At 53.0% G+C, this 23,828-nt stretch overlaps 11 protein-coding genes across 11 annotated transcripts in view; 3 read left to right on the top strand and 8 right to left on the bottom strand.

The window, feature by feature from the left end:
• Positions 1-282: 282 nt before the first annotated feature.
• Positions 283-1,155, bottom strand: BBA_03527 (tRNA intron endonuclease; the record flags this gene model as incomplete). The annotated part of the gene is made up of 1 exon (XM_008598624.1): positions 283-1,155. The coding sequence occupies one exon, from the start codon at positions 1,153-1,155 to the stop codon at positions 283-285; it is 873 nt and encodes a 290-aa protein (XP_008596846.1).
• Positions 1,156-1,599: 444 nt separating this feature from the next.
• Positions 1,600-2,781, bottom strand: BBA_03526 (paxneb protein; the record flags this gene model as incomplete). The annotated part of the gene is made up of 2 exons (XM_008598623.1): positions 1,600-2,297; positions 2,349-2,781. The coding sequence occupies 2 exons, from the start codon at positions 2,779-2,781 to the stop codon at positions 1,600-1,602; spliced, it is 1,131 nt and encodes a 376-aa protein (XP_008596845.1).
• Positions 2,782-3,564: 783 nt separating this feature from the next.
• On the top strand, positions 3,565-4,106 carry BBA_03525 (DNA-directed RNA polymerases I; the record flags this gene model as incomplete). The annotated part of the gene is made up of 2 exons (XM_008598622.1): positions 3,565-3,917; positions 4,001-4,106. The coding sequence occupies 2 exons, from the start codon at positions 3,565-3,567 to the stop codon at positions 4,104-4,106; spliced, it is 459 nt and encodes a 152-aa protein (XP_008596844.1).
• Positions 4,107-4,294: 188 nt separating this feature from the next.
• Positions 4,295-5,377, bottom strand: BBA_03524 (NUDIX domain-containing protein; the record flags this gene model as incomplete). The annotated part of the gene is made up of 2 exons (XM_008598621.1): positions 4,295-5,252; positions 5,340-5,377. The coding sequence occupies 2 exons, from the start codon at positions 5,375-5,377 to the stop codon at positions 4,295-4,297; spliced, it is 996 nt and encodes a 331-aa protein (XP_008596843.1).
• Positions 5,378-6,000: 623 nt separating this feature from the next.
• BBA_03523 (saccharopine dehydrogenase) lies at positions 6,001-7,615 on the bottom strand (the record flags this gene model as incomplete). Its single annotated transcript, XM_008598620.1, has 6 exons — positions 6,001-6,031; positions 6,082-6,187; positions 6,241-6,382; positions 6,436-6,545; positions 6,594-6,865; positions 6,921-7,615. The coding sequence occupies 6 exons, from the start codon at positions 7,613-7,615 to the stop codon at positions 6,001-6,003; spliced, it is 1,356 nt and encodes a 451-aa protein (XP_008596842.1).
• A 577-nt stretch (positions 7,616-8,192) lies between these two features.
• Positions 8,193-8,831, top strand: BBA_03522 (DUF775 domain-containing protein; the record flags this gene model as incomplete). Its single annotated transcript, XM_008598619.1, has 1 exon — positions 8,193-8,831. The coding sequence occupies one exon, from the start codon at positions 8,193-8,195 to the stop codon at positions 8,829-8,831; it is 639 nt and encodes a 212-aa protein (XP_008596841.1).
• Positions 8,832-9,285: 454 nt separating this feature from the next.
• BBA_03521 (GDA1/CD39 family protein) lies at positions 9,286-11,384 on the bottom strand (the record flags this gene model as incomplete). The annotated part of the gene is made up of 2 exons (XM_008598618.1): positions 9,286-11,279; positions 11,363-11,384. 2 exons carry the CDS (start codon positions 11,382-11,384, stop codon positions 9,286-9,288), a joined length of 2,016 nt encoding a protein of 671 aa, XP_008596840.1.
• A 1,482-nt stretch (positions 11,385-12,866) lies between these two features.
• On the bottom strand, positions 12,867-13,584 carry BBA_03520 (protein kinase, putative; the record flags this gene model as incomplete). Its single annotated transcript, XM_008598617.1, has 3 exons — positions 12,867-13,063; positions 13,120-13,279; positions 13,327-13,584. The coding sequence occupies 3 exons, from the start codon at positions 13,582-13,584 to the stop codon at positions 12,867-12,869; spliced, it is 615 nt and encodes a 204-aa protein (XP_008596839.1).
• Positions 13,585-16,387: 2,803 nt separating this feature from the next.
• BBA_03519 (ThiF family protein) lies at positions 16,388-19,617 on the bottom strand (the record flags this gene model as incomplete). Its single annotated transcript, XM_008598616.1, has 8 exons — positions 16,388-16,629; positions 16,682-17,431; positions 17,481-17,646; positions 17,842-18,182; positions 18,239-18,539; positions 18,585-19,167; positions 19,226-19,379; positions 19,440-19,617. 8 exons carry the CDS (start codon positions 19,615-19,617, stop codon positions 16,388-16,390), a joined length of 2,715 nt encoding a protein of 904 aa, XP_008596838.1.
• A 1,859-nt stretch (positions 19,618-21,476) lies between these two features.
• BBA_03518 (major facilitator superfamily transporter) lies at positions 21,477-23,318 on the top strand (the record flags this gene model as incomplete). The annotated part of the gene is made up of 7 exons (XM_008598615.1): positions 21,477-21,619; positions 21,670-21,965; positions 22,015-22,034; positions 22,161-22,183; positions 22,231-22,727; positions 22,797-22,940; positions 22,993-23,318. The coding sequence occupies 7 exons, from the start codon at positions 21,477-21,479 to the stop codon at positions 23,316-23,318; spliced, it is 1,449 nt and encodes a 482-aa protein (XP_008596837.1).
• Positions 23,319-23,567: 249 nt separating this feature from the next.
• Positions 23,568-23,828, bottom strand: part of BBA_03517 (Ankyrin and HET domain protein) — a gene marked incomplete at both ends in the record, with an annotated part of 2,889 nt that continues 2,628 nt past the window's right edge. The window contains one exon of the mRNA XM_008598614.1: positions 23,568-23,576. Within this exon, the coding sequence (XP_008596836.1) occupies positions 23,568-23,576 (9 nt within the window). The remainder of the gene's footprint in view (positions 23,577-23,828) is intronic.

Genomic DNA, 23,828 nt, shown 5'->3' with positions numbered 1-23,828 from the left:
GGTTTGTTGATCGTTGCGGTATGTTGCGACAGTATTTGGCATTTGCGTACATTTAGTCAGATGCCATCTTGTATTCTTGAGCATGGGGCCGTGTCTCTCCAGTCGTCTTTGGTGGCGACTACTCTTAACAGCTGTACTTGTTTATTCATTGTCAGGGAGCGTTTCAAGTTGTATAAACCTTTTCATTGAGGGGGTATAATTATCTTTCTATCCTTGTTTCCATTCCCTATTCTATAACACATTGCGCGTGGAAAAAAAAAATGATGGCTCTTGTCAATACTGTTACATAGCGGCCCACTCTAAGCAAAAGGTTCTCACTCGAGGCTTGGAATCTCCCTCATCGCTCGTAGCCGGCTGCTCACCGCCCAGTAGAAATGCCTTCTTGACGGCGGTGGCGAGGCGGCCGCCGGCGACAATGTCCAGGATAGGAATCGGCTCGTCCCAGACGTACTGGCTGGCCATGAAGTGCGCGTGGAAGCGCAGCGGGTCGCCGGGGTACACGCTGTAGTGGGCGCCGAAGCGCAGGCCGGGCGTCATGTGGTAGCCGTTGTCAAGCAGGTGCCTGCACAGCGGCGCGGCCTCGTCCAGCGTCAGCTCGTCGGCGCGGCGGTGCGTGTCGAGGGCACGCGCCGGCAGGAGGTTGGTGCTGGAGGTGGGCGTGATACCAATCGTCTTTACTTGCGACGGCGTGTCTACTTGCTCTGGCGGGTTTGTGACGGCGGCTGCTGCTGCTGCTGCGGCGGCGCCTTTTTTGTTGATGCCGCGCTTCAGTTTATCAGCCACGTCGGCGGCACGTTGGGCGCTGCGCTCGGCAAGGGCGGCCTGCGCGGCTCCCTTTTGCCTGCGGAGGGAATCTATATACGCGCGCCGCCGTGCCGGATCACGATACGAGGAGAGGGCGTCGCTGTGCGCGGCGGCGGCATCTACGACATACGCGGCGCCTCGGCGCACCAGGGCTTCAACCTCTTCGGGCCGCAACTCGATAGGCAAGCCGAGAAAGATGTTTTGCGTCGGCTGCTGCGGCGCCGTGCCGACCAGCACGCCATTTGTGTTGACATGTCGGCGCAGCGCCGCCGCGGCCTCGTGGTCAAAGATGAGGTAGCGGCCGGCGATGCGGGCGACGCGCACAGGAAACGGTGCCTCCAAGGCAGTCATTCGTCTCTATATCCGGAACCAATGCCATGTTAGCTAGGGTCTCTTTGAGAAACTGGCGTAAGATGGGGAAGAAAGGCAGTTCAATGGGAAGCATCATAAGTCGTCTTCGTAATGTTTGAATGTGTCGTCACAGAGGTTCAGTGGATTGACAGATATTCAGGGTAATAATCATGTAAGTCCCGAGAGTACAGGTCGGAGATGTATTGTGCAAGAACAGGAGATATAGCAAAAGACTTACCCTGTGCTCACCCACGTCCTGCGCGAGTGTTTTCGTGGGATTGGCTTGGAAGGAAGGAGTTGTTGAAGCTCAAGGTGAAGAGCCGAAATTTTATTCGGCGCCACCTGTGGATGTGGAGGCGGGTCTACCCTTGTAGGCTCCATATGCACATATCGGGGCGACAACTTATATGCTGGAAGTAATTGGGATAGCTGGCAGGCAATATCTTAAAATTCAAGGGACTTTTTCTTTTTCTCGGCTTCTGCAGCATCTTTGGCCTGCTGTTCATCTTCTCCTACAGGCGGAAGGCTATACGGCGTGATGACGAGGCCGGTAGAAGCACTAAGCTTGAATGACAAGTCCTCGCGCCGCCAGCCCTCGTCAAGGCCGCCACCCCGTTCGTGGAAGACGGGCAGGCTGTGCACTCGCAAGAGGCCTTGCGCCTTGTCTTCGCTGGTGGGATCGCGGCTGACTTGTATCTGGTGGCCGAGAGGAACCAGCTCCAGCACGCCGTCGCAGAGAAGCTCGGCCCATCTGGTGAGGCCGTTGACTCTGGGGTACAGCGAGATGGGCAGGGTGACGACAGCAGTCAGCCTAGTATGGTATTGGCGCAAAAGACCGCGAAGACCGTGAAGGAAGTGCAGTACCTCTTGCGGGTTGCTTGCGTAGGATGGGTACAATGTGGGCGACAAGAGGCTGGGGACGACGACTCTGTGGATTGTAGACAGCGGCGTGTTGGACAGTTTTGCGGCGAGCGACGCAATGAAATCCCGGAAGAATGGGGTAGGCCGAGGTGAAGCACTCGCGATTGGGGTTGCAGAAAGTTGGCCCTTGATGTCGCTGCTTTCTAGCTTCTTTGTAAGGTTAAACGCATGGCAAAAGGTGGCGACGGCGCTTTGCTGCGGCAAGGTAGTTTGTGCGGGTTCTACAGCAGATTAGTATCATGGAGTTCTCGAAAACTATGACATAGGATTACCTCTAGATGGCGAGACTCTGTTTCCTAGCGTCTCGTACCGCCACGCAATCTTCATCTTGCTGTCAGAGGACGACTCCGGCTTGGCTGCCTTTTCCTTTGTATCGCTGCCCAAGCCGGGAAGCTCTCGACGCCACGAGTCGTCAAAGCCCAGAACGTGCACGTGGTGGCCTTGGACCAAGCCCTCGGCGGCGTAGTACCGCAGCAGCATGCCGCCAAAGTCAGTCGTACCGGCTTCCTCAACGAGCAGCGAGGTGCCCATCGGCAGGCCAGCATGGCCCGCCAGCAGCTGGTCCAGCGACGGCGTACCGGACGAGGTGGTGAGGCGCCCGTCGTGCGGCGACGGGCGAGTGCCAGCGGGGAGAGACTTTTCGACCTTGGCCGTGGCCGGAGTTTGGGGTTTGCCCAGGACGACTCCTCGCTTGCGAAAGGACATGGTGGGCGGCGCAAAATTTGAACGGTGGAATACCGAACGCAGCTCCGAGAGACAGCCGTGTCACAAAGCGAATAAGATGGAGGGCCCTATCCGTAATGGTGAAAAATTGCTGACACGAAATGAAAAGAAGTCGATGAAGGGGTGCAGGTTAAAATTATCAAAATTGTTGTTGCGTCTGACGTGCTTGAAGGTGCGCAGATTCAGTGAGTGCCCACTCAGGCTTGTCCCGTCAAGGAGCGGGTAGATGGACGGCCAGAACAAGGCAAAATCTCGACAGCTAGCAGCTCTTGATCGGGTTAACAGTTGATTTTGAACAGAGATTTAGATCGTAGAGTTGGTCTAAAACTTGTAGACTTGGTCGGTTTGCCTTGGCTAGCTGCTGGGAGGCTCTCCGAATAGCTGCCATAAATGCAACGCGCCCAACTTTTTCTCATCCATTCACAAGCACACACGAGTTCGGTCTAGAACATGACATTCGACGGTATTCCTTTAATAAAGATTTTTTATTATTGTATTTTTTAGGCTTCCTTGAATTAAACAACCTGCCTTGAATTATACACACTCTGTAGCTTTTGATATGCATGTATCGCAGCGCTGCCCCGCGACCGCCTTGCCGTGCCCCTCTGATTAATTTTCTGCCACCTCCAACAGCAGCAACCTCTTGACGACGTTTGGCCCAAGAGGAACCGATAATCCCAGACCTCACCAACGCCTCAATTGCCAGCGCGCATACTTTTTGAAACCCCTCCATCCAAACCGATAAACCACAACTCACACGAAACCATGTCTGGCGCCGGCGCCGGCGGTGACGCCACCCTCTTCGAGGAGAGCTTCACCATTACCGACTTTGACCAGTCCAAGTACGACCGCGTGGCGCGCATCTCGTGCACTTCGAGTGACTCGCAGACCGTCATGGTCCTCGACATCAACACGGAGCTTTTCCCCTGCGCCGAGTCCGACTCGCTGCACGTGGTCCTTAGTACCACGCTCTCGCCCGACGGCGTCCGCGACGACGACAAGGGCTGGCGCGACGTGGGTAAAGGCGGCGATGCGCCGGCCACGCTCGCGGATCTGTACGACTACGTTTGCTACGGCAAGATTTACAAGTTTGAGGAGACGTTTGACGGCGCGACAATGTAAGTTGGGCCCCTCCTGTCCCTCCCCGGCCCAAGCTAGGTGTACGCATAGGAATGCAGGGGCTAACTGTTGATTTTTCAAGCAATGCATATGTTTCTTTTGGGGGTCTGCTCATGTCGCTACAGGGCCCTGTCAAGAAGCTCACTCCTCTGCGAGTCGACAATGTGTATCTGTTGATCAAGAAATAAGAAAAGCTTGTCAGAGTCAAGGCGAGGAACAGATGGAAAATATCGGCGTTATTATTTGGCATTCCTGGGGTCTACTTCCAGCATATCGGTTTCCCGTCCCTTTTATTTTTCGACGGGCATTTTTTTCTATAGCATCATGAAAAAAAAAAAAAATCTCAACCCAACCCCATCATCTGCCGTGACCCTGCTCATGCACTGCTGCGCCAATGGCTCCAATGCGGCCCCGGAAACGGCAGCTCCCTGTGCATCCTCCTCTGAATCTCCGCTAGCTGCGGCTCCTCCTCCTCCGTCAGGATCCCACGCCGGATGAAGAAGTCCAGCATCACCAGGGCGCAGTTTGGCTTGTACTCGCCCCGCGCCATGTCCCGCTTGATGGTGTCCACGTCGCAGAGATAAAACTCATCGACTTCGCCGTCCTTGGGCCGCGGCACCACGTCCTTGTCCAGCCGCAGGTCGTACGCCCACTCTACCTCGGGGTAGACGTAGCCCGCCTCGCCGTTGCCGGGCCCGTCCGTCACGTACATGTACGTCAGCGCGCCGACGGGCCGCGTGTCCGCGCGTACCACCGCCTCGGGCAGGCTCGCCTCCTCGTCGGCCTCGCGCACCACGCACTCAAACGGCTCCTCGCCCGTTGTCAGCCCGCCCGCGACCGTATTGTCCAGCATGCCGGGAAACGTCGACTTGGTCGCGGCGCGGCGCGGCACCCATATGCGGATGCCGTGCGGCACCGCCGACGGGTCCTCGACGTACGCCGTCAGGTGCACACCATAGCGCACCGCGCCAAACAGGCCTACGGCCGCGCGCTCCACGCTGAAGAGCAGCTCGCCACGCCGCCCATGAACCGGCCAGAGCTCGTCGCGCCAGCCCCGGAGCAGCGGGAACGTGTCGTGCTCGCGCAGGTGCTGCGTCAGCGCCGCGACGGCGGCGGTGCGCGAGGGCTCCGTGGCGAGGTCCTGGAACATGCGGAGGGTGCGCGCCGCGCGGTCCGCCTGCATGTTGCCCGTGAGAGACGCGGGGAGCCGGGCAAGCTCATCGACAACGCGGTCCAGGACGTAGCCGATGGCGTAGTCGCCGTCGGCGTCGTGCCAGAGAAGGGTGAAGAGGCCCTGGCCGTTGACGGTGATGGGGCCGTCTTCGTATGGAAAGCTGTGCGGATCAGTATGAGTGCTGATACGAAAATTTCGAGTTGCGACGGTAAGTTGAGAAGGACGTGAGAAAAGTTCATCGACTCACCCATCGGTGTCATTCACAAGGTCGAGGTTGGACTTCATGATGGCGGTTGGCACAAGGTTCCGTTTGCCGCCAAAAGACACCGACTTCCAAGTGACCTAAATGGAGAATGATATATTGATTCAAATGAGAGATCTCGAGCTGTATCTCAAGTAAAAATAGTACAAGATCCTTGGTTAGGCAGCCATGAAAAGTTTGGACAAAGAGACAAGATCTAGCGCAAAGTCGGGGCTTACTGGTAACACGTAGTGGAGCTGGGATGCTGGTGCTCCATCAATGGACGAGCAAGCCCGATCCCGAACCAGGCGGCGAGCCAGATCATCCGTGTCTTTCCGGAAGTGAAATCTGGCGAAAAGATCCTTGAGAAACGTTGGTGTCAGGCTAACACACCGGTCATATTATTTCCATTAGAGTTAATAGTTGTCACAGATGGCAGCTTGTACAGATGCACTTATACAAGATTCATGGTTTCTAGTCAAGCTTCGAGAGCTTTGAGAGCCTCGATAGTCGGCTATGTATCTCTTGATAGCATTTCTGTTGTAGATGTCATGACTCACACGACTACTTTTGTTTTCATTCTATAAATCATATCTTTTGTAGGACTTTTTTGCGGCAAGCTCTGGCTTGCCTGTTCACTTTACACATATACTCTTGCTCGTCGGGCTTAATCGAGGATCTTCTCGGTGCACTTGATTCTACTAGCTGTTAGTCATGAATTTTACGACTAGAGCTTTCGCCCACTTACCCGTATTTCTCGTCGAGCTCCTTCATGATGGGCGTGTTGAGCTTGGTGTTCATGGGAGCGAGGATACCGCGCTCGGAAATGGTACCGTTGAGAACCTGTTGGACAGCTGTTTCTTCGTTAGACATTGTACACGAGACGGGAAGTGGATGTGCTACATACCGACGGCGCCGGGAATACCGACAAGCTTGGCCATGGCCGAGGGGCCGCCGGAGCCGATGGGAGCACCGTACTCGCACAGGGTGGAGGAGATGGTGTTTTTGCTGCCATCCTTATTCTCAACCACAAACATGTGTTGAAGGAACTAAAGAGTTAGTATGCAACTGGCATGATGCATCAACTTGCATTTGGACTCACGACCATGTCACGCTCACCCTCCTGGAAGGTCATCTTGTCCTCAAGAGTAGCGCAGAGGGTATCAAGAGGGTTGCCGCGGGGAGTGATCTTGGTGTTGGAAAAGATGCCAACTAAAATGTGTTAGTAGAGTTTGTTAGGAGAATGCCATGATCACATACGCCACTTGAGGTCCTTGATAAGCTGGTTCTTGATCTCGGTGGTCTTGAAGGTGGTGACCTTGGCCGAAATGGCAGCAACCAGGTCCGCCTCGCTGCTGGACTTGGCACCAGAGACCTTGGCAAGGGCCTCATTCCATGGAATGGCCTCCTTGAGGAAGTCCTTGGGCTGGTCGTCGAGGAAGCCAATGTCGACAAGGGTCTTGATGAAGGGGGGGAAGCCGGCGAAGCGAAGGGTGCCGCGAACGCAGGTCTGGGCCTCGGGGATGTGGTAGCTAGGAGGCGTGTCAGCAGAAAAGCCAGATCTCGACGCTGTCAATATATACATACCGCTCAAGGTAGCCGGAGCTATCACGGTTACCATAGGCGACAAAGTTGAAGCCAGTGAAGCCCGTGTGGTAAGGCTTGGCCGTGTCCATGAGGTCAAGGCCCGACACCTCGACAATCTTGCCGTCCTCGACATACTTTGCGTTGTTCTTGAGGGCGAGCAGGACACCGCGGGAGCTCCAGCTAAACTTGTAGCCGAGCGGATTGTCCGAGTTTTCGGGCGCCGTCAGGCCGCCGCAGAAGCTCTTAAAGGAGAGGATCTTGCCGCCGGCCTTGTGGACGCGGTCGATGAGGTCGACGGCGTAGAGGTGGTCGATGCCCGGGTCGAGGCCAATCTCGTTCATGACGGTGATGCCGGCAGCTTTGGCCTCGGCGTCGAGCTCCATCATGGCGGGCGAGACGTACGACGTGGTGACGACGTGCTTCTTGGCCTTGATGGCGGCCTTGATGACGACGGCGTGGAACGTGTAGGGGATCAGCGAGACGGTCAGGTCGTGCGCGGCGACGGCGGCTTCAAGCGCCGCCGTGTCGTTGACGTCGAGGCTTACGGCCTTTGTGTTGGCGTAGCTGCCGGCCAGGGCCTGCGCTGTCGCCAGTGAGCGGCAGGCGACGGTGACTTGGATGCCGGCCTTGGAGAGGACCTCGACGGCGGGGGTGGCGACGAAGCCGGAGCCGAGGATCAGGACAGATTGAGACATGGTGAAATTCGGGTTTCTGCAAGCAATTGATGGATGCAAAGGAAGCAAACAAAAAACAAGTTACAGCACAGAAAGAAGGGCTGTGAATCGGTGAAATCTAGGAGGGGCACTTTCACCTCGTTGGCCGCCTATTACATAGTGCGAGGGGCAGAGTTCCCCACCACAGGCCTTCCGGGTTCGGCCTTGCGTGACGGGAGAGACTCGGAGGGAAGTGCGAGATCTGGCGCACCATCGGCATTTGCTGCATGAGTGGGTAATTATGGCCCAGGATCATGTTTCAAGCAAGCCAGTCACCAGGAATCATTACGATGATTGTTTTCATATTCGTAGTCATGTGCAGTCAGGGTAGCTTCCAGCGACCCTGGTCGATCTAGATGGTGCTAGATGATGCTCCCGCCGCGCGGAGCTTCCCCGCCAACACGATAAAAAAAAAAGTTGACCCCTCGCGCGAGCTTCTTTTCCCGCCAACTCCTACTCTCACAACCGCTCCCAAGCGCGCCACTCTCCTTTGAGCTCTTTGTCATTGACCGAAAAACGAACCGTCATCTCCCACCCGCACCGCGAAGCGCAGCCAGCCATGTCCGGTCCCCTCTTTGGCCTCATCCCCGCCGGCCTCCCCCTCATCACCGACCCTTCCTCCACGCCGTCGCCCACCTCGCTCCTCTACGCCCTGCCCTCGCACCGCGCCTTTTCCCATCTCGTGCTCTTTCTCCTCCCGGGCGTCTCCCTCCCCCCCGGCACCGCCGCCGCCATCTACCTCGCCACGGCCGCGCAGGTTGCCGCTGCTGAGAACTCGGGCGCTCTGCCGCCGTTCAAGTTTCTCGGCGCCATCGGCCCCGGAAAGGAGAGCGCCATGTTCAAAGTCGGCAACACAAACAGCAACACGAGCGGTGGCGACGCGTCAGAAGCGGCGGCGCACCATAGCCTGGTCATTGGTGTATCGATCGAAGCCGAGGCAGATGTGGCGCAAAAGATGCAGGAGCTCGTCGCCAACAAGAACGCGTCATCATCGGGGTCGACGCAGCAGCAGCCGTCGACGGTGGTGCTGGCGCAGCGCATCATACAAAACGCATTCAACTTTCTCACTGGATTCAGCGGCACGGCTGGTCCTGGCGGCGTGGAAGTGGTACCGCTCAAGGCCTTTGAGGAGTGGTGGCGCAAGTTTGAGAATCGCGTGCGCAACGATCCCAGCTTCTTGGAAAAGCAGTCCGATTAGCGCTCGCTCGCACGGCATGCATCTTCTTTTTACAGCATATCATATCTTCATATCTTTGTTTTTGCCAGGCGTCTTGGATTTCACTGCATCTTTAACTTTCTTGTTATTGGCCACCGATTGGTTGACGCGGTTTCAATTGTATAACACGTCCACCTATAGTTGCTGGGGCATTAAAGTCCCTACCTATGCGTCTCATTCGCGCACCCAGATATACAAATCCAAAAATCCAAACCATGTCATTAGGAGCCCACAACAATGTTACAACAAGTCCACCAAGAAGAGAAAGCAGAGCTCGACTGCGCAGAGGATCCAGTCTCCGGAAAACTGCCACATTAAAAAGTTTTATCACGAGCACGGCGGAAGGGCCGGCTGTAGAAGATGAAAAAGAAACAAAACGCCAACGCTCTGAATGTAGAAAATAAAAATAAAAGTATCGTGAAATGTTTCATCAACGTCAAACAACAGCTAGAGGGCTCTTCATTCGCGTGGGGCTAACGTTGCGACTGCGCCGTCCAGCATTGAGCATTTGTAGGCTTGGCACAAGCCGTTCACGACTCTCTGTGCGCACCGCCAGTCCCGCGCGATCCATGGCGGATGGCATGCGAAAGTCATCGACCCGCTCTAGGTTCAGCTTGGGCGTCGCCAGTCCAGAGCTTCTGCCACCTTTTGAGCCCTCTGTGCTGTCAGAGTGGTCATTTTCGTCCGATTCTGCACCGCCCAATTCGAATTCGGGAGCCTCGCCTTCCTCCAATACACGCTCGTATGTAATAGTTGGGCGTCGCAGAAGCTTATTGATGAATCCACGAGAACCCTTGCCATTTTTGCGCGAACGACGGCCAAAGGAAAAGAACCTGTGCCGCCTGTCGGGCTTTCGAAGCCAATATGCCAAGACCATAGCAAGTAATAGGAATACCAGGAACGGCAATATCGAGCCAGACGAACGGTACACATCATCATCATCATCATCGTCATCACCACCTCCCAGCTTCGGACCGGTGGGTATTGGCACAGATCCAGCGTGCTCAAAGTCCGAGGGGATACCAGAGTCAATGTTGCTGCCAAAACCGACGGGGAGTTTTGAATCTTTGGCCGGAATTTGCCCAACAGCATAGAGTACCATCTTTCCCAGCGTCCAGCTCACTTCCATGTCGTGGATGGTGTCAACAGGTTGAAATGGGTCGCGGAAGCCCTTTTGGTCAGGCCCGGGGTGGGTGCCGTTGCCGCCCTCAATGCCGATTCTGGGAATCCCTATACCATCGTGAAGCATGTTGATTAGCCAAGACGCTTTGAAACAGGCCTGCTGAGCGTCGGCCATCTTCTCCTCGGCCGTCTTCTTACGACCGAAAACGTCGTCTTTGATTGATGACCAGTCTCTTTCGCAGTATTCAAGGACCCTTTTCTGGTACGTGGCCAGATCATATGCTACATTCTCCTTCCCGAACACGCCGTGAGTCGTGTGCCAGTATTCCGACACACCAACAAAATGATTAATGTCAAAATCAATGGCGGGAGCATGCTGTCCATTGAGCAAACAAGGCGAGTCCTCACAGGGCTTTTCCTTTCCTAACAAGGGATACGTTTTGCGCACACATTCAGCAAACTGGCCAGTGCCCAACAGCACTTGTTCGCTACCCGCTGCAGAGTCAACAGTGACGCCTTCGAGCGTCATTCGCAGGCCTTTGGGGAGGCATGGGTCGGGGATCTCCCGAACATTTGTCTCGTATTGGTCGACCAGCTGTTTCACGAAACGTTCCCGGGCTTTGTTGGCACCGTAGCCCAGCCATGTGGAGGTAAAGACTTTGTACTCGACCGAGGAGCCATCAAGCTTGCGCATGCGAACTAGCTTCAAGTCGTCGGCATGTTTCTTTGCCTCGGTCGCGTTGGGCGCAAAGGCGATTTGCGCAGAGGCGCCGCCCATGTCGAGAAAACCATATGTATGGTGTCCTTTGCTGTGTCGGTGCTCGTCCGGTCGTTCGAAGCCTCCAAGGAGATAATTGGCGGCAATCCAGCCGTAGAGGCCCTCGGTCTCGCCGGGTATGACCTTGACGTGGGCGTCGCAATCGGGCAGCTGAAATTTCGTATTGGCCTTGAAGTAAGAGCAGACGGCGCCGAGAAGGGCCTTTTGCTTGTGTGGGGGGAGAAATCGCACGCCGGCTGTGGCCATGAGGAAAATGGGTGTCTCGGGTATTTTGTGTGAGGGTACTTTTTTCAGGGCCACGTCGACAAGCTCCTGCAAATGGTCATGGCCGACCGAGTCGACGGCGTCGGCAAAGGTGGAAATACCCGGGTGGATTTTGTGATTCTTTTTGAGATGGATCTTGGGAAGCGAGCGTACTTCATCGTCGTCGTCGTCATATTCGTGTTTGGGCGGCGCAGAGGGGTTTCTCCATTTGTAGACGTAGACGCGCGTCCCCGAGGAACCGGCATCAAGAACGACGCCGTATTGGGCTACGATGGCGGCAACTTGTCAGCACAATGCGCACGGCAAAGAAACACTTCAACAGTATGAAGCATGTGCAGAGATGACGTACAGTTCTTGCCGCTCTTACCCATGGCGCAGTTGGTAAACTATAGTGGCATTCGGAGCTAGTTGAATGGTGGATGGCTCAGTCAAAGTGCACGGGGAAAGCGGCTACTCTGAACTGTTGATTGAATCCGCTTCGCAAGATGTCGGGGTTTTTATTAGCGGCGTGTTTGCTTTGCGAGGTGCCTGTGCGTGTCGAGCCTGTCAATCAGAAGCGTCGAGGGTTGATGGTCGATGGCGTGGCACGATCAGCGCAAAGATACAAGGCGGCGCAACGGGCGCTAAGGTAGCAAGTGCAGGAAAAGGTTTCTTTGAAATAGAACGAGTGTTGACGCGTAGGGCGTAAAGATTGAGAGTCGCAGCCTGGCGGACAAGCAAAAAGAGGAATGGACGAATGAAGTGATTAGGCTTTGGAGGGTGAAAGTTGGGAAATTTGGTTGCGTACGTGTATAGACAGTTTACTGGTCACGCTGGCTGGCTGGCTGGCAAGCTGGCACGTTTAGGGACAGCGGAATCCCACATTTTTTACTGGCGGGCCACTGGGGATCTTGGTTGCTGCACAACCAAGAACGGTACCTACCTAGGTACCTCTCGAGCAAAGTGCAAAGGTACTGGTACCTGCAGGCGCCACACACCCACTCCGAAATGGTATGTTTCGATCACTGACAACTTGTCATCGCGACTTGTGCTCGTAAATAATCTGCAGAGACCCACAAATAACGGCTCTGCCCCACCTACGCAGTGGAGCAACGTGGTATGATTCCGTAGCTGCCACTGGCTGATGGTCGCATCAAAATAGTAATCAAGTCTTTTTTGGGGTTATTAATAGCGACGATGTTGTGATATAAGGGGGTATAGGCGCTTCAAAGTTGTGGCGCGCCAATTTTTTCAACGTATAGCTCAACAGATGAGGTATGCCGTACGTAGGATTGATTTCATCCCAAAACCCCAGACAGATTGTCTATGCGTGCAGCGTGTGTGATGTGCAAAGATACAGTGAGCTAAATAGAACCCAATGCACCTACTGGGTTGGGTGGCAACGGTTGACCAACATTTATTCAGATTACCAAGTAATAGAAAGTCCTCTTTCACTAGCAAACGAATTCTAAGCTTAGCAACTATACTTCAACATTTAAACTCGGCGTATCAGTGCATTTCCTCTGAGACCTTGCTACACCTACATAGCGTAGGTTCTAGCATGAATCAATGCCTGGAACGCAGCAGTGCGCTTACACCAGAGGGAGTGACCCGTGGTTGGGGGGGTTTGGAACAAAGGTCGACCACAGAAAACAGACAAGTAAGTTTGTATAATACCGTCAAAAACGCTGATTTGGGTTCGACGGCTGGTAGGCCTCTTGTCTTGTCATGTCATTGCAATGTTCTTTGCTTGAATGGTGTTGGCTGCGGTAGCCGCTGATTACAATTGCCAGGCACGCATCATAGGCGTGAGTCAATAGGACACCCCGGAATGCTTTTTTGGGACAGGGAGAACTCGCAGCCTGTGAAAGCCTTCACGCATCAAGCTCTGAATACCGCTGCATCAGCCAATCGTCATACACTATTTCGTCAGCGGGTGGCCGTTCTTCTGGCAGCCAGCGCAAAGCGCGGCGGACGAAGCCTAGCAACAGTGCTTTGTCTTGGCCCTCCAACTGGGTTACGCGTTCTTCCAGAGACGTTGTCGGAACTGCGACAGACCCCAGCCATTTACCTGAAATAATTTTTTTTTAGCTATTGATGGCGAGGCGTGACTTTTGTTCTCCTTACCGGATTCACTGAAATAGCGAGCACATCTCTCACTTCTTCGCAGAAACTCCAGAGGCGGTGGGCCGATGAGGGCAACCATCTCTGCCAAGTGCTGCTCATCGTCGTTGACTCCATCTTTCTTGTTTAAGAATAAGCGCTTCCCTTCGAGCAGATCCCACACCTGGAAAAGTAAGGTAAGAACTTTGCAGGTGAGATGGAAGAGCTTACCATGACACCGACTGACCATATGTCTACTTTCGAAGACCATCTCATACCCAAAATAACCTCTGGGGCTCTGTAGACCAACGGCATAATGTCACCTTCGTACTGTTCTTGCCCGAACCTTGCCGAGCCGAGGTCTGCTAGTACTGAATCACCGTCCGTCTTCGGTGTCTGGCGCGAAAGGTAGATGGTGCGATCGCCGAGTACTTTGCGTGTAGACGCTTGAGCTTGTTCCGACATTTCAAGCTGTTGAAAAGGCGCCATGTCATTTGCGCCACAAATAAGGTTATTAGGATTTGATTAGGAGAAATATCCGTATGGACCACGGTATTCTTGTGGAGGTAATCCAAAGATATGAGGAGAATTTGCAGCGCGCCTTGTAGCATCCGTGGTTCAAACTTGCCTTGGGGCATGCGATTGCGCAACTCTGTGAATGTCATTCCCAAAGGCTTGTACACCAAACACGTATGCAAGCCCTTGGGTCCAGGGATATCGAACGAGTCTAGAATTTCGCGAACAAACGCTTTACCTGGGTGTTTTTGAACAGATGAGGATTTGAGGTAGTCTAGCACCGCCATCTCATTCTTCGACTGCTGCATGAGATGGTGATTTCTTTAATGGTGCAGACTTTTAGTGCACGATAATCTCCATCACTAAGTCAAACGTTAGGAAGACCAGAGCATGTTTCTTCTTCAACACCATGTATAACATACCGCAGACTTTTCGAGAGCCATACAGTTGAGCCAGTTCCTTGGCCTAGCTTACATAGGATCTGGTATTGGGTATTAAACACCTGCCCAATCTGCACTGGATAATAATTATCAGCGACGTAGCCGGGAAGCAACTCTTCCTCAATGGGCTGCGAGGCGGGCAACAAGACAGAAGGGCCCAAGGATGTGTTTGTTGACATGACACGGCATCCTGACGCAAGGCACACTGGTCTGTGAAGATTCAAGTGCCTAAAAACATTCCAAAATTGTTGTGGTCGAAATTTGCTCAATGGAGATGGATTCATGGTAGATGTGATAAGAGGTTTCGTGAGCACGCGTCGTGGCCACTACCTAGTGGTGTGTGTCGAGGCTCGCGTTTCTCAACCTCCAAAATTAGGCATCATGCCTCCCAGATGCCAAGGCACATTTGCGGTGAAGCTGCACTTTTCTTGTTGAAAAAAAAAAAAAAAAAATCCATTGACTGTGCTTCCTGGCTCAAGACGTCTTGCTGCAATTTTACTTCGTATGAAAATGTTGTTCCCTCAGACGCAAGAAATTCCAGCCTCAAGCCGCCGCTTCCGCCGTTTGTTCGTAGAATGGTGTGTGCATGTTGTTGACTGTGCTACCTTGTTTCCTCGGTGCGCACCACCAGATGGTTCACAATTCATGTGCCTTCGACGACAATGAGTTTATTTCATCATTTTCCTCTCTGAACACGTGGCAGCATTCTATTCGTTGGCGCAACCTGCCGCTGTCGCAGGATGCTTTTCACTGCTTTGCATGCCAGCGTTAAAACTCAACAGCCGACGGGCCTGCCCACGGAATCCCACGGAACCCCACATGCACCAATTTTTGTTTTTCTGGTTAGCCGTTCTCCCAGTCTACTCCCAGTCCTCTTTCTCTTGGCTGACTTTGCTCTCTTCAACTCGCATCCTTCGCTGCTACCTGAGGATATCATCATGATTAGCCCTGAGGCGCGACTCTGGGCTGGGAGTGGCTGCCTGATCATTGGGGACCTCTTGATGAGCAATTCAGGAAACTACCTCCTGCGGAGCAAGACGCAGAAGCTTTGCTGCGGCTCGATTGGGCGAAGCACCCTGACGTGAGGCTGGATAGTAGTGTCCAGGCTTTCGCAAGATACTGGATACTTGGGTCAGCAAGAGAAAAACGCGCGCTTTCAACGTCGTCAACAGCTGCATACAATGGCCGTGGATGTCAGATAATCCAGAGGGACCGATACTTGTCAAGGCACCTGATGGAATCCAGCAAAGGAAGATGCAGTCTGTACCAGTCTTGAGCCGCCGGGAATTGGCTCAGATGAAGGAGCCTTACTTTCATTGGGAACGGCCAGCAAGTCATCGACTCAAAGACGCGCTAGAAAAGAAAGGCCTGCTGGAGAGAGGGAAGAGGGACGCCGTGGAAGAGAAAGTCGTGATGGGGAGAGAAAGACGCCGCGGGAGAGGAGGACGACGCGATAGAGAAAGACGTGCTAGGACTTGAATACACTGAGCAAAAGAGACACGTGTAGACAGAGTTCGCATACTCGCTGGCCACAAAGCAATTGTAGGAGATACTGGCGCTTTCATCGCCTGACTATGAGCGTCAATGATTAAAGTATACGAATGTAACAATGCAGATAGAACCCATGCTGGTCTTCACACATCCAATTCTTGAGATTAATTCAGTCTCTGGACCCTCTTGCTTACTCGCACATTCTCATATGCCGAGGAATCATATGATGCTGTCGACAGACTTGGTCATCCATCTACTCATCTACTTACTCTTGCGTCCAGCCGCCGGCGATTCGAAACAGTTTTAAAATCAGAGGATTTGCTGTCGCCTCAAACGACATCAATGTAATGCACGTCTGTCACTGTTCCAACGTAACTGGCCTGCCCACTTCCGCCGCCGCAACACATGCTTCGATCTTCTAAACCAGCCGAGAAATGATAAGACTTGGCAAAGGGAACCAGTGTCCTTCCCAGGGACCGTGATGAATTGTCAAGTCCCCGCTGTGCTGTCACCGTGCCGTCGTTTGCCTCAGCCACTGATCTAAGTGTCTGGACCGCCACCTCGTAGCAAGTCCACAATCCTCTTCACACGCAGAGATGTGCTGGACCTGTGCTCGCATATGTTTGTAGAAGACTCATCATACACAACTCACTGTGGATTTGCCAAGTCTGCTCATGCATAGTGTCTCGCCGCCTGGTTTTCGGCTTCGATCTGTGGAGTTGGCACGGGCTAAACTCCGACCATGGGATTCTTCTGCCAACTATCGAGCCACGGCAATCAATGGTAGCACATTAGATGCAAACGGTGAAAGTACGAGAAAGATTAAAACACGCTGATGCAATGGTCTAAATGTTTCGTATCCCCATGAATCCCTCCGTCGCGTGTTGATGCCCAGTGTTACTCATCGGTTGACTGACCTTGATCCCTGAACTAAGTCCTCCTATATGCTTTCCTGCACTGCCAAGCTCAGTATTCCTTCTCCGTTCTGCACTGTTTGGTACATGTCCCATCCCCAGTCCGCGCTCGCCATCCAGAACTCCTCTAGCCCCAAACCGTGAAAAGTTTGGCGGTCCGTTTGAAACATGACCTGGACAGAATATTAGCTTCATTCAAGCGGATGTGCGAAAATATGTGCATACCGGTTACTGAAGGCTCTCGCCTCCAGGGCCCAGCACCTGTGTCTATTAAACCGCCGCGAATTCCACCGTCCGGTGCGCGTTCCTGATCGACCGCCAGCCCATACCCACGGAAGCCCGCGCCACTCCCGGGCCGCGTATGTGCACTATTATAAGGCGCCGAGTGCTGCGGCGCAAAATGTCTCGACGTCTGATGCTGCTGTTGCTGAAATCTTGAATCAATTGCGTCCGTCGCCGCGCGCTGAATGTGGCCCATCTCCACCGTATGCCGCAACTTGTCGTGCAGCTCCTGCGTTTGCAGCAGCTGCCGGCTCTTTTCTTTGTACGCTTTGGACAACTCCTCATTCTTCTTCCTCGAATTATCATTCTCCGTCGTCAGGGTGCTCATCTTCCGCTGCAGCGTCTCAATCTGCGCGTTGGCCTCGTTGACCGTCTGCTCGAGGCGGCCGCTGAGTGTCGCGTACTTTTCCGGCAGTGTCTTGTAGAGGTACTGCTGGTAGTAGATATTTTGCGTCGTCTGATACGCCCAGAAGCTGAGCGCGCGACCGGCGCACTCCATAATGATGCTGGGCGAGAGGCCGCTGAGGATGCTTGTCTTGTAGGCCTCGGACGGCTTTAGGTTCGAGATGACGGCGTCGTCGGGGCTGCTGAGCTGTGTGTCGCAGGCCGGGCATGGCACTCGATTTTGCCGGTCCTGCCCAGAGAGGCAGAAGCGGTTTGTGCACTCCAAGCAGAAGATGTGGCTGCATTGGCCTGGATCAGCATCATTCTGTAATGAAAGGGACGCGCGTTGCATACCTACATGTCGTGACCAGCGCACGATCGTTTAGCTCAGCCCTGCATTTCAAATTGTTGCAAGCTAGTGGTAAATCCATAATATCAGCCTCAATGCGTATGCCCTTGAATGTTGTGCTCTTAAGTGTGGGCGCGTGTTTGATGCCCTCGCGCATCCATGGACCTTCTGGCAGCTGGTCGCAATCGCACCTACTACGTCTGCCTCGGGCCGGCCACACACTACCTCGCCACTATGCAACGGAATTCTTCAGTTGCATAATTATTATCAACAAGGCAACAGAGTTTCACCCATCATTACTGTATTAGAGTGATGCTCCTATTTGTGGCTGGACTTGGGCCGTATCTATCCTCGTCTATGTACGAAGTACCTGACAGCGGCTCTCAATACCGTCGAAAATGCAAGTATTGTCTACCGGAATGTATTGCTTTGTGACGACCTTGATCACTTCTTGGGCTACCATGCCTCCGAGAACTGCGGAAATGTTGTGCATTTCGCCTCCGGCGGCGCGTGCAACCTCTTCCGTGACTTGCCTTGTTCTCTTGTGACCTTGTAGCAAGGGGGCGTGCGCGTAAATTGCCTCTCGCATTGCCTCTGCAGATGGCGCAAGGGAGTTTGGTGAGAGGCTGAGGGCTAGATAGAGGGATATCAAAGACGACTGCATTTCGAGGCCAGCAGTGGCAGCCATCTTTTCTTGGTTTAGCTCGTTCGCTGCGTGATCCGGGTCAGCTCAAGGGTACTATGTAGCAATAGCCTAATAAACGAACCAACTATATCTTCAATCTTCGGCGCAGTCCGAGAAAAGTTGATGAGCTTGATGAATCGCGCATTTTTGCAGAATTGCTCAACCTCAGCCGGGTCGGTTACAACGTCTGCTGCGATGCCTCGAGCAATATCGAAGACTTCGCTAGCATCTTGGCGAGCTTTACTCTTGTAAATATTCTGGAGCTGGATATATACGCTTGATTGAGCCTTCATATCGGGCAGTCCACCACTCACAGGCAGTTGCCCGTGCTTCTGATAGAACTGCGAAACTGCTTGTGCGATTATCCAAAAGGAAGAGTTGGCCTACGAATGTCAGTAGATATGGCGTCAAACATTCATATGACGTACCTTTTCTGTGTTGTCATATTCAAAAACTTGGCGCAGAGATTCAGGGAGAGATTGCGCGATTATGTGCTTCATGACAGCGCCGGCCGCCTCTTCGAAATTTTCCTCCCCACCTTCTGCGTTATTCGTTCGCATACTTTCCGAGACTTGTTTTCGAAAAGCAATTTTGTCAGAGTATTCCGTCGGAGCAGCGCCATCGTGATTTTGCTTCCAAATCTCCAGGTTATGCAGCAAGATAGCCACCAAAGGCAAATGCCCGTGCAGGTTGTCATCTAAGTCGTCAATGTTCTTTGTCAAATCTTGTGCAAATTGCAAAAGCTCTGGCCAGGGGTTGAGGAGTCGGAGGTCGGCAGTCGACGTCTTGTCGGGGTGCGTGTCTACAACAGGGAAGACATCGGGGAAGGTGATGCGAAAGTAACCGTAGAAGCCCACAGAGCGGATAGCTACCAAGGGAGTGCTGCGAAGGCGACTGTACTCTTCGATAATGTGTATTGACTCAGCCGGTAATGGCAAGACGTATAGTATAATCGTATATGGAGTCACACTCGAGAGCACCGCTTGAAGGTCAAGTGAGCCCTTGGCCCGACTGTTAGTTGTGTAACAGACTACATTCGATGTAGTAGCTTACCGATGTTTTAGGATACCATTGACCAGAGACTTCGGGATTGAGCTCTAAAAGATGTTCTGTCGCACACTGAGCGCGTGACTTGCCACGGCTTGATTCGTCTAGAAAGAAGTTGACGCCAAGATCGGCATCTTCTACGACGGCATCGTCTACGATCGTGAATTGGCCGATACCTGTCGCAAGAGAACATTAGATCACGCGAGTTCGAATTTTCCAAAATATGAAGATTGCACCTGGTAAGACGAGATTTTTCAGCGTTTCGACGCCTACCGTGCCAGAGCCCGAGTTGACAAGGAGAACGTTGGAGGACTCGAGGGCGGCTTGGCCCGAAGCGGCCCACAGACGAAGCTGCCGATCATATTTCCTCTCTTTGTCCGTCGGGCCACCCTGCAAAGGCGACGTTTGTGACATGTTGACGTGAGATTTGCCGATATGGTGGTGACTGCTTTCTCCGATGGAAGCTCGGGCTGTTGTGGTGAAGGCGACAAGCTAAGGTAGGTACCCACCCCCACCAACCCAATCTGGCTGTACAGTGCCAGCCTCGGCTCCGGATCGCGGAAATGACCTGCTCGCACAGTGCTGCGTCACTATTTGTTTGCATGCTGTCACAACTTGCGTGAATACAATTTGCTGTATTTAGATTAAGTTAAGCCCAGTATTACGATTGTGCGGCGTTTTGCCTATCCTTGGCCGTTTGCACAGAGCGATGAAGAGAGCAAGCCAACACTTGCGGTGGGGCGTCACAGTGAAGAATGAGATATTAATAAGATGAATTTGATTTCGAGTCGGCCAGCGGCCCGAGAACTTTGATCTCAACTAAGTACCTTACGGAGCAACCTTTCACAGGTAGCGTGGGTCTAGGCTTTGCTCTGTCTCGCGGCGTACACATCTCCGCGGGCCGTGTCCAATCAGCTTTGATTACCGGCGATATAACATACATAACGTTACTATTGTCTAGGACGAGAACCGCGCAGACTCTCTATATCAGGAATGGCTTATGCTGTTTGCTTTGGTCGCCGGGGCATGACATTGACTTGCATATAACAAGCCACTCACACCTCTCCGTTTAGCGAGATTATGCAGCCATCCATGCCTTTGACCATAGGCTCCAGCCTCAGCCCGACTCCATCTGTCCGCCAACGGTGGAAGATCAGGTTCCTTCTGACAATCGCACATTTGCCCGAAAGAGGGAGCCCGCTGGATAGGTACTTTCAGCGCGTACACATGTGTAACACTGCAAGCTACCTACATATGGGGTGTGCCGAACAAGAACTGCAGCAAGTGTCGTTTGCGCCCGTACACCTCGCATGTGCCCGATGGTGGGCATGTCAGGCTCTGGACACCATATCGGAGCGACAGTTGCCATTCCACACGTACTGTGACAGTACCATTGATCCCAGCATGCGACTTTAATATCTTGGTATGACGGGCAAAGTGGGTGCCGTGACCTACGTCTCGCCTACCAGTACTGGGCCCAGATGCAACGGCACGCCGACGCCACCATATGCATTCCGACCCGCGACGCCGCATCGTAGACCTTTTCGGTATGAGAGACTGCGGCCTTTTTCCGCGCGCGAACCTGCTTCCAACCTTTCCAAAAATCGTATTACCCTATTGACCCCGAGTCTTTGTTGTCTCGGGTCGAGTCGGTTCCTTTGAACGTGGTGTAAATCTTGAGTCACGGCGCCATGCCGATACGACTGTTAACCACATCTTCATCCATCTGAGACGTCGCGTCAAGGACGACTAGACTTGCATCTTCACACTTGTTTTTTTTATATTTTGTTTTTGTGACCGTCGACCCCCGGTATTTCTGACGACTGGCCAAGTTAATTATTCGAAGCTGCCTTCCTTCGGCTTGGGCTTCGTTTGCTTCGTTGACGGGCGTTCGCTTGCCCTGGTCAGCTGCAGGCTGCTGATTGCCAACTGCGGGTGGCAGGCAGAAAGTCAACCGCCGACTTTTGGCAAACGAACTGGGAAAGAGGTACTTTCCTTCTCTTTCATTTTTGGCTTATACCTACCTACCCTTCTATCCTGCCTTCGCTCTGTAGCCGGGGAGGAGTCGGCTGTACTGGTTGCTCGCCAACGAAGCTACTCGCGACGCGCCCACCGAGTATTGCTTGCTCTTTCTTTTCGACTGTTGCTATTATATGAACCCGTTTGGGCCCCAAGCCTTGTCTGGTTCTACCGACCTTCTCGCCTCGCGCTAAACGACGCCTTCGTCTCGTCTTTATTTTCACATCTATCGACCACAGACAGCCCTGATCAAGATGGGCCTTCCGTTCATTAAGACGCCAAAAGCGGCATCACCAATCGAAGAAGCCAAACAAGTCCCCATCGAATGCCCCTTCGATGAGGAACCAAACCCTCCCCCCGAAAAATCTGCCATTCGTTTTTGGATTCTCAGCTTTGGGTAAGTAGAGCACTCCCGAGCTGTAGTTCCTCTCTAACAGGCCTCTTTAGCATCTGTCTCGGTTTATTTCTCTCCATTATCGATTCTTCAATAGTGGCGACGGCCTTGTTCACTATTGGCAACGACTTCAAGGACCTTGAAGCTATCAACTGGATAGCTCTCGCCTACACATTAGCCTACCTCGGGTGCGCGGTGGCTTTTGCCCATGTTTCAGACGTCATTGGCAGACGCGATGCATTTCTTCTAGCAAGTGTGCTATTTTTTGCGTTTTCCATGGCTAGCGGATTTGCACAAAATATTCGCCAGCTCATTGCCCTCCGAACAATCCAGGGCATCGGAGGTTCCGGTTCGTTCCAACGTCTTGCATTTGCCGCATATTTTCTAATATTCTTCAGGCTTATACTCTTTGACCATGGTAATTCTTCCAGAAATATGCCCTCCCAGTCATCTCAAGTTTATAGGTTCTTTAATTGGCATGGTCATTGTTTTCTCAGGCGTTCTTGGGCCACTCTTGGGAGGTGCACTTACACAATTCACACAGTGGCGCTGGATCTTCTGGATCAAGTGAGTATCAATGCTCGCAACCTGGCAATCTGTACTGACTTCGGCAGCGGCCCGATTGCCGTGGTATCAATGACCATTTTCCTGCTGGCATGGCCAAGTAAATCTCAGCAGAATCCTCCAAGCCGCCTGCAGTGGAAGAACTTCGATTTCTTCGGCACCCTTCTCATCATCGCCGCGTCAGTCCTCATTGTCTTTGCTTTCCAAAGAGCCGGAGAGACTTCAAGGAATATCTTTAGCAGCTCTACCTTCATCGCACCATTGACTACTGGCTTGCTATGTTGGGGCGGCGTGTTCGTCTGGGCATTCCTGGTGGAAAGTGGTAGATTTGGAGCCGGACTCGTGCCTGCTCTTCCTTTCAAACTGTTTCGAAACCGCCACTACACTTCTGCAGCACTCACCACCCTGCTAATCGGATATCCGTATCTGCAAATCATATTCACATTTCCGTCTCGCGCACAAATTGTAAGTGGTAAATCGGTTATGATGAGCGCGCTCGAACTTCTTCCTTTGGTCGGAGGCTCGGCTCTCGGTAGCGTGATTGGGGGTATGGTGAACGGAAAAAAGAACTTTCTTTTCGAAACAATTGCTACTGGCTGCTGCTTCACTTTACTAGGATGTGGGCTGCTGTCTACAGTGCAAGGCAGAGCAGATGATGCGAAAGCATTAGGCTTTCTGGTGTTTGCTGGACTGGGATTCGGGCTTTCGACTGCCGCAGCTACCATGTTGGTTACATTCGAAGCAGCCATCGCTGATGCGGGTAAGCATAAACGTTTCGATATCCAAGTAAACCTACTGATGTCTCTCTTCAGCCTCGGCGCACGGTATTCTGGCTCAAATGAGAATATTGGGTGGGAGCATCGGCATTGCTACAGCTACCATTCTTCTTCGAAATAAATTGTCGGATGTTTCAAAAGGGCCAATCTCGGCAATTGTCGAACAAGACGGCGCGGTTGCCATGTCATTAGCGTATTCATCAGCTTTCCGAGCTGGCATGAAAGTCTGCAGCATACTGTCTGGCATCGCAGTACTGGTCTCTATACTAGGCTTCCGGCGAACACGAATGGACATGAATGAGCAGCGCGCCAAGCTGTTCCGCGAGGAAGAGATCCGGCGTGCAAATGAGCGTCCTCAATAAAGAGAGGAGTCAATCCAAGTGGAGGCAGGGCCAGGTAGGAATGGACAGCACGAAAATGTGCGCGGTAAAACACTTGGCATATATAATACGGCGTGCAGACATGAATGTTGGCATGGGCAGCGTGGGTTGGATACAGTATGGAGTTATGCAGACAGCAGAGAGCTTTTCATCTCACTGGTCCCATGGTTGTTCAAGCATTTGTATGCGTTAGCGTTTAATGTATTTTCTCATGCAAAGAAATGGGCAAGTTTAGATCAGCTGGACTGGTCTAAAGTTGTTCTCATTGCCCTCTGCTGCTTCGCCGTCCATAATGCCGTGAATGTAAGCTTCTCCAACAAAGATAAACTGGCCTGACCTGTCCGTGGGGCGAAGAATATACGGGGTCCGCCCGCCAGAGAACAGCCAGACTTGATCGCCTTGTTGCGCTGCTCTTGGCACGAGGCCGAGATAACCATTGACCGTGGACACGACGCGGCGCAGCGGCCAAACGCACCACATAAAGTACTCAAA

Source organism: Beauveria bassiana, assembly GCF_000280675.1.
Source record: "Beauveria bassiana ARSEF 2860 unplaced genomic scaffold BBA_S00007, whole genome shotgun sequence".
NCBI lineage: Eukaryota > Fungi > Ascomycota > Sordariomycetes > Hypocreales > Cordycipitaceae > Beauveria > Beauveria bassiana.
This window is presented reverse-complemented; position numbering and strand designations above follow the sequence as displayed.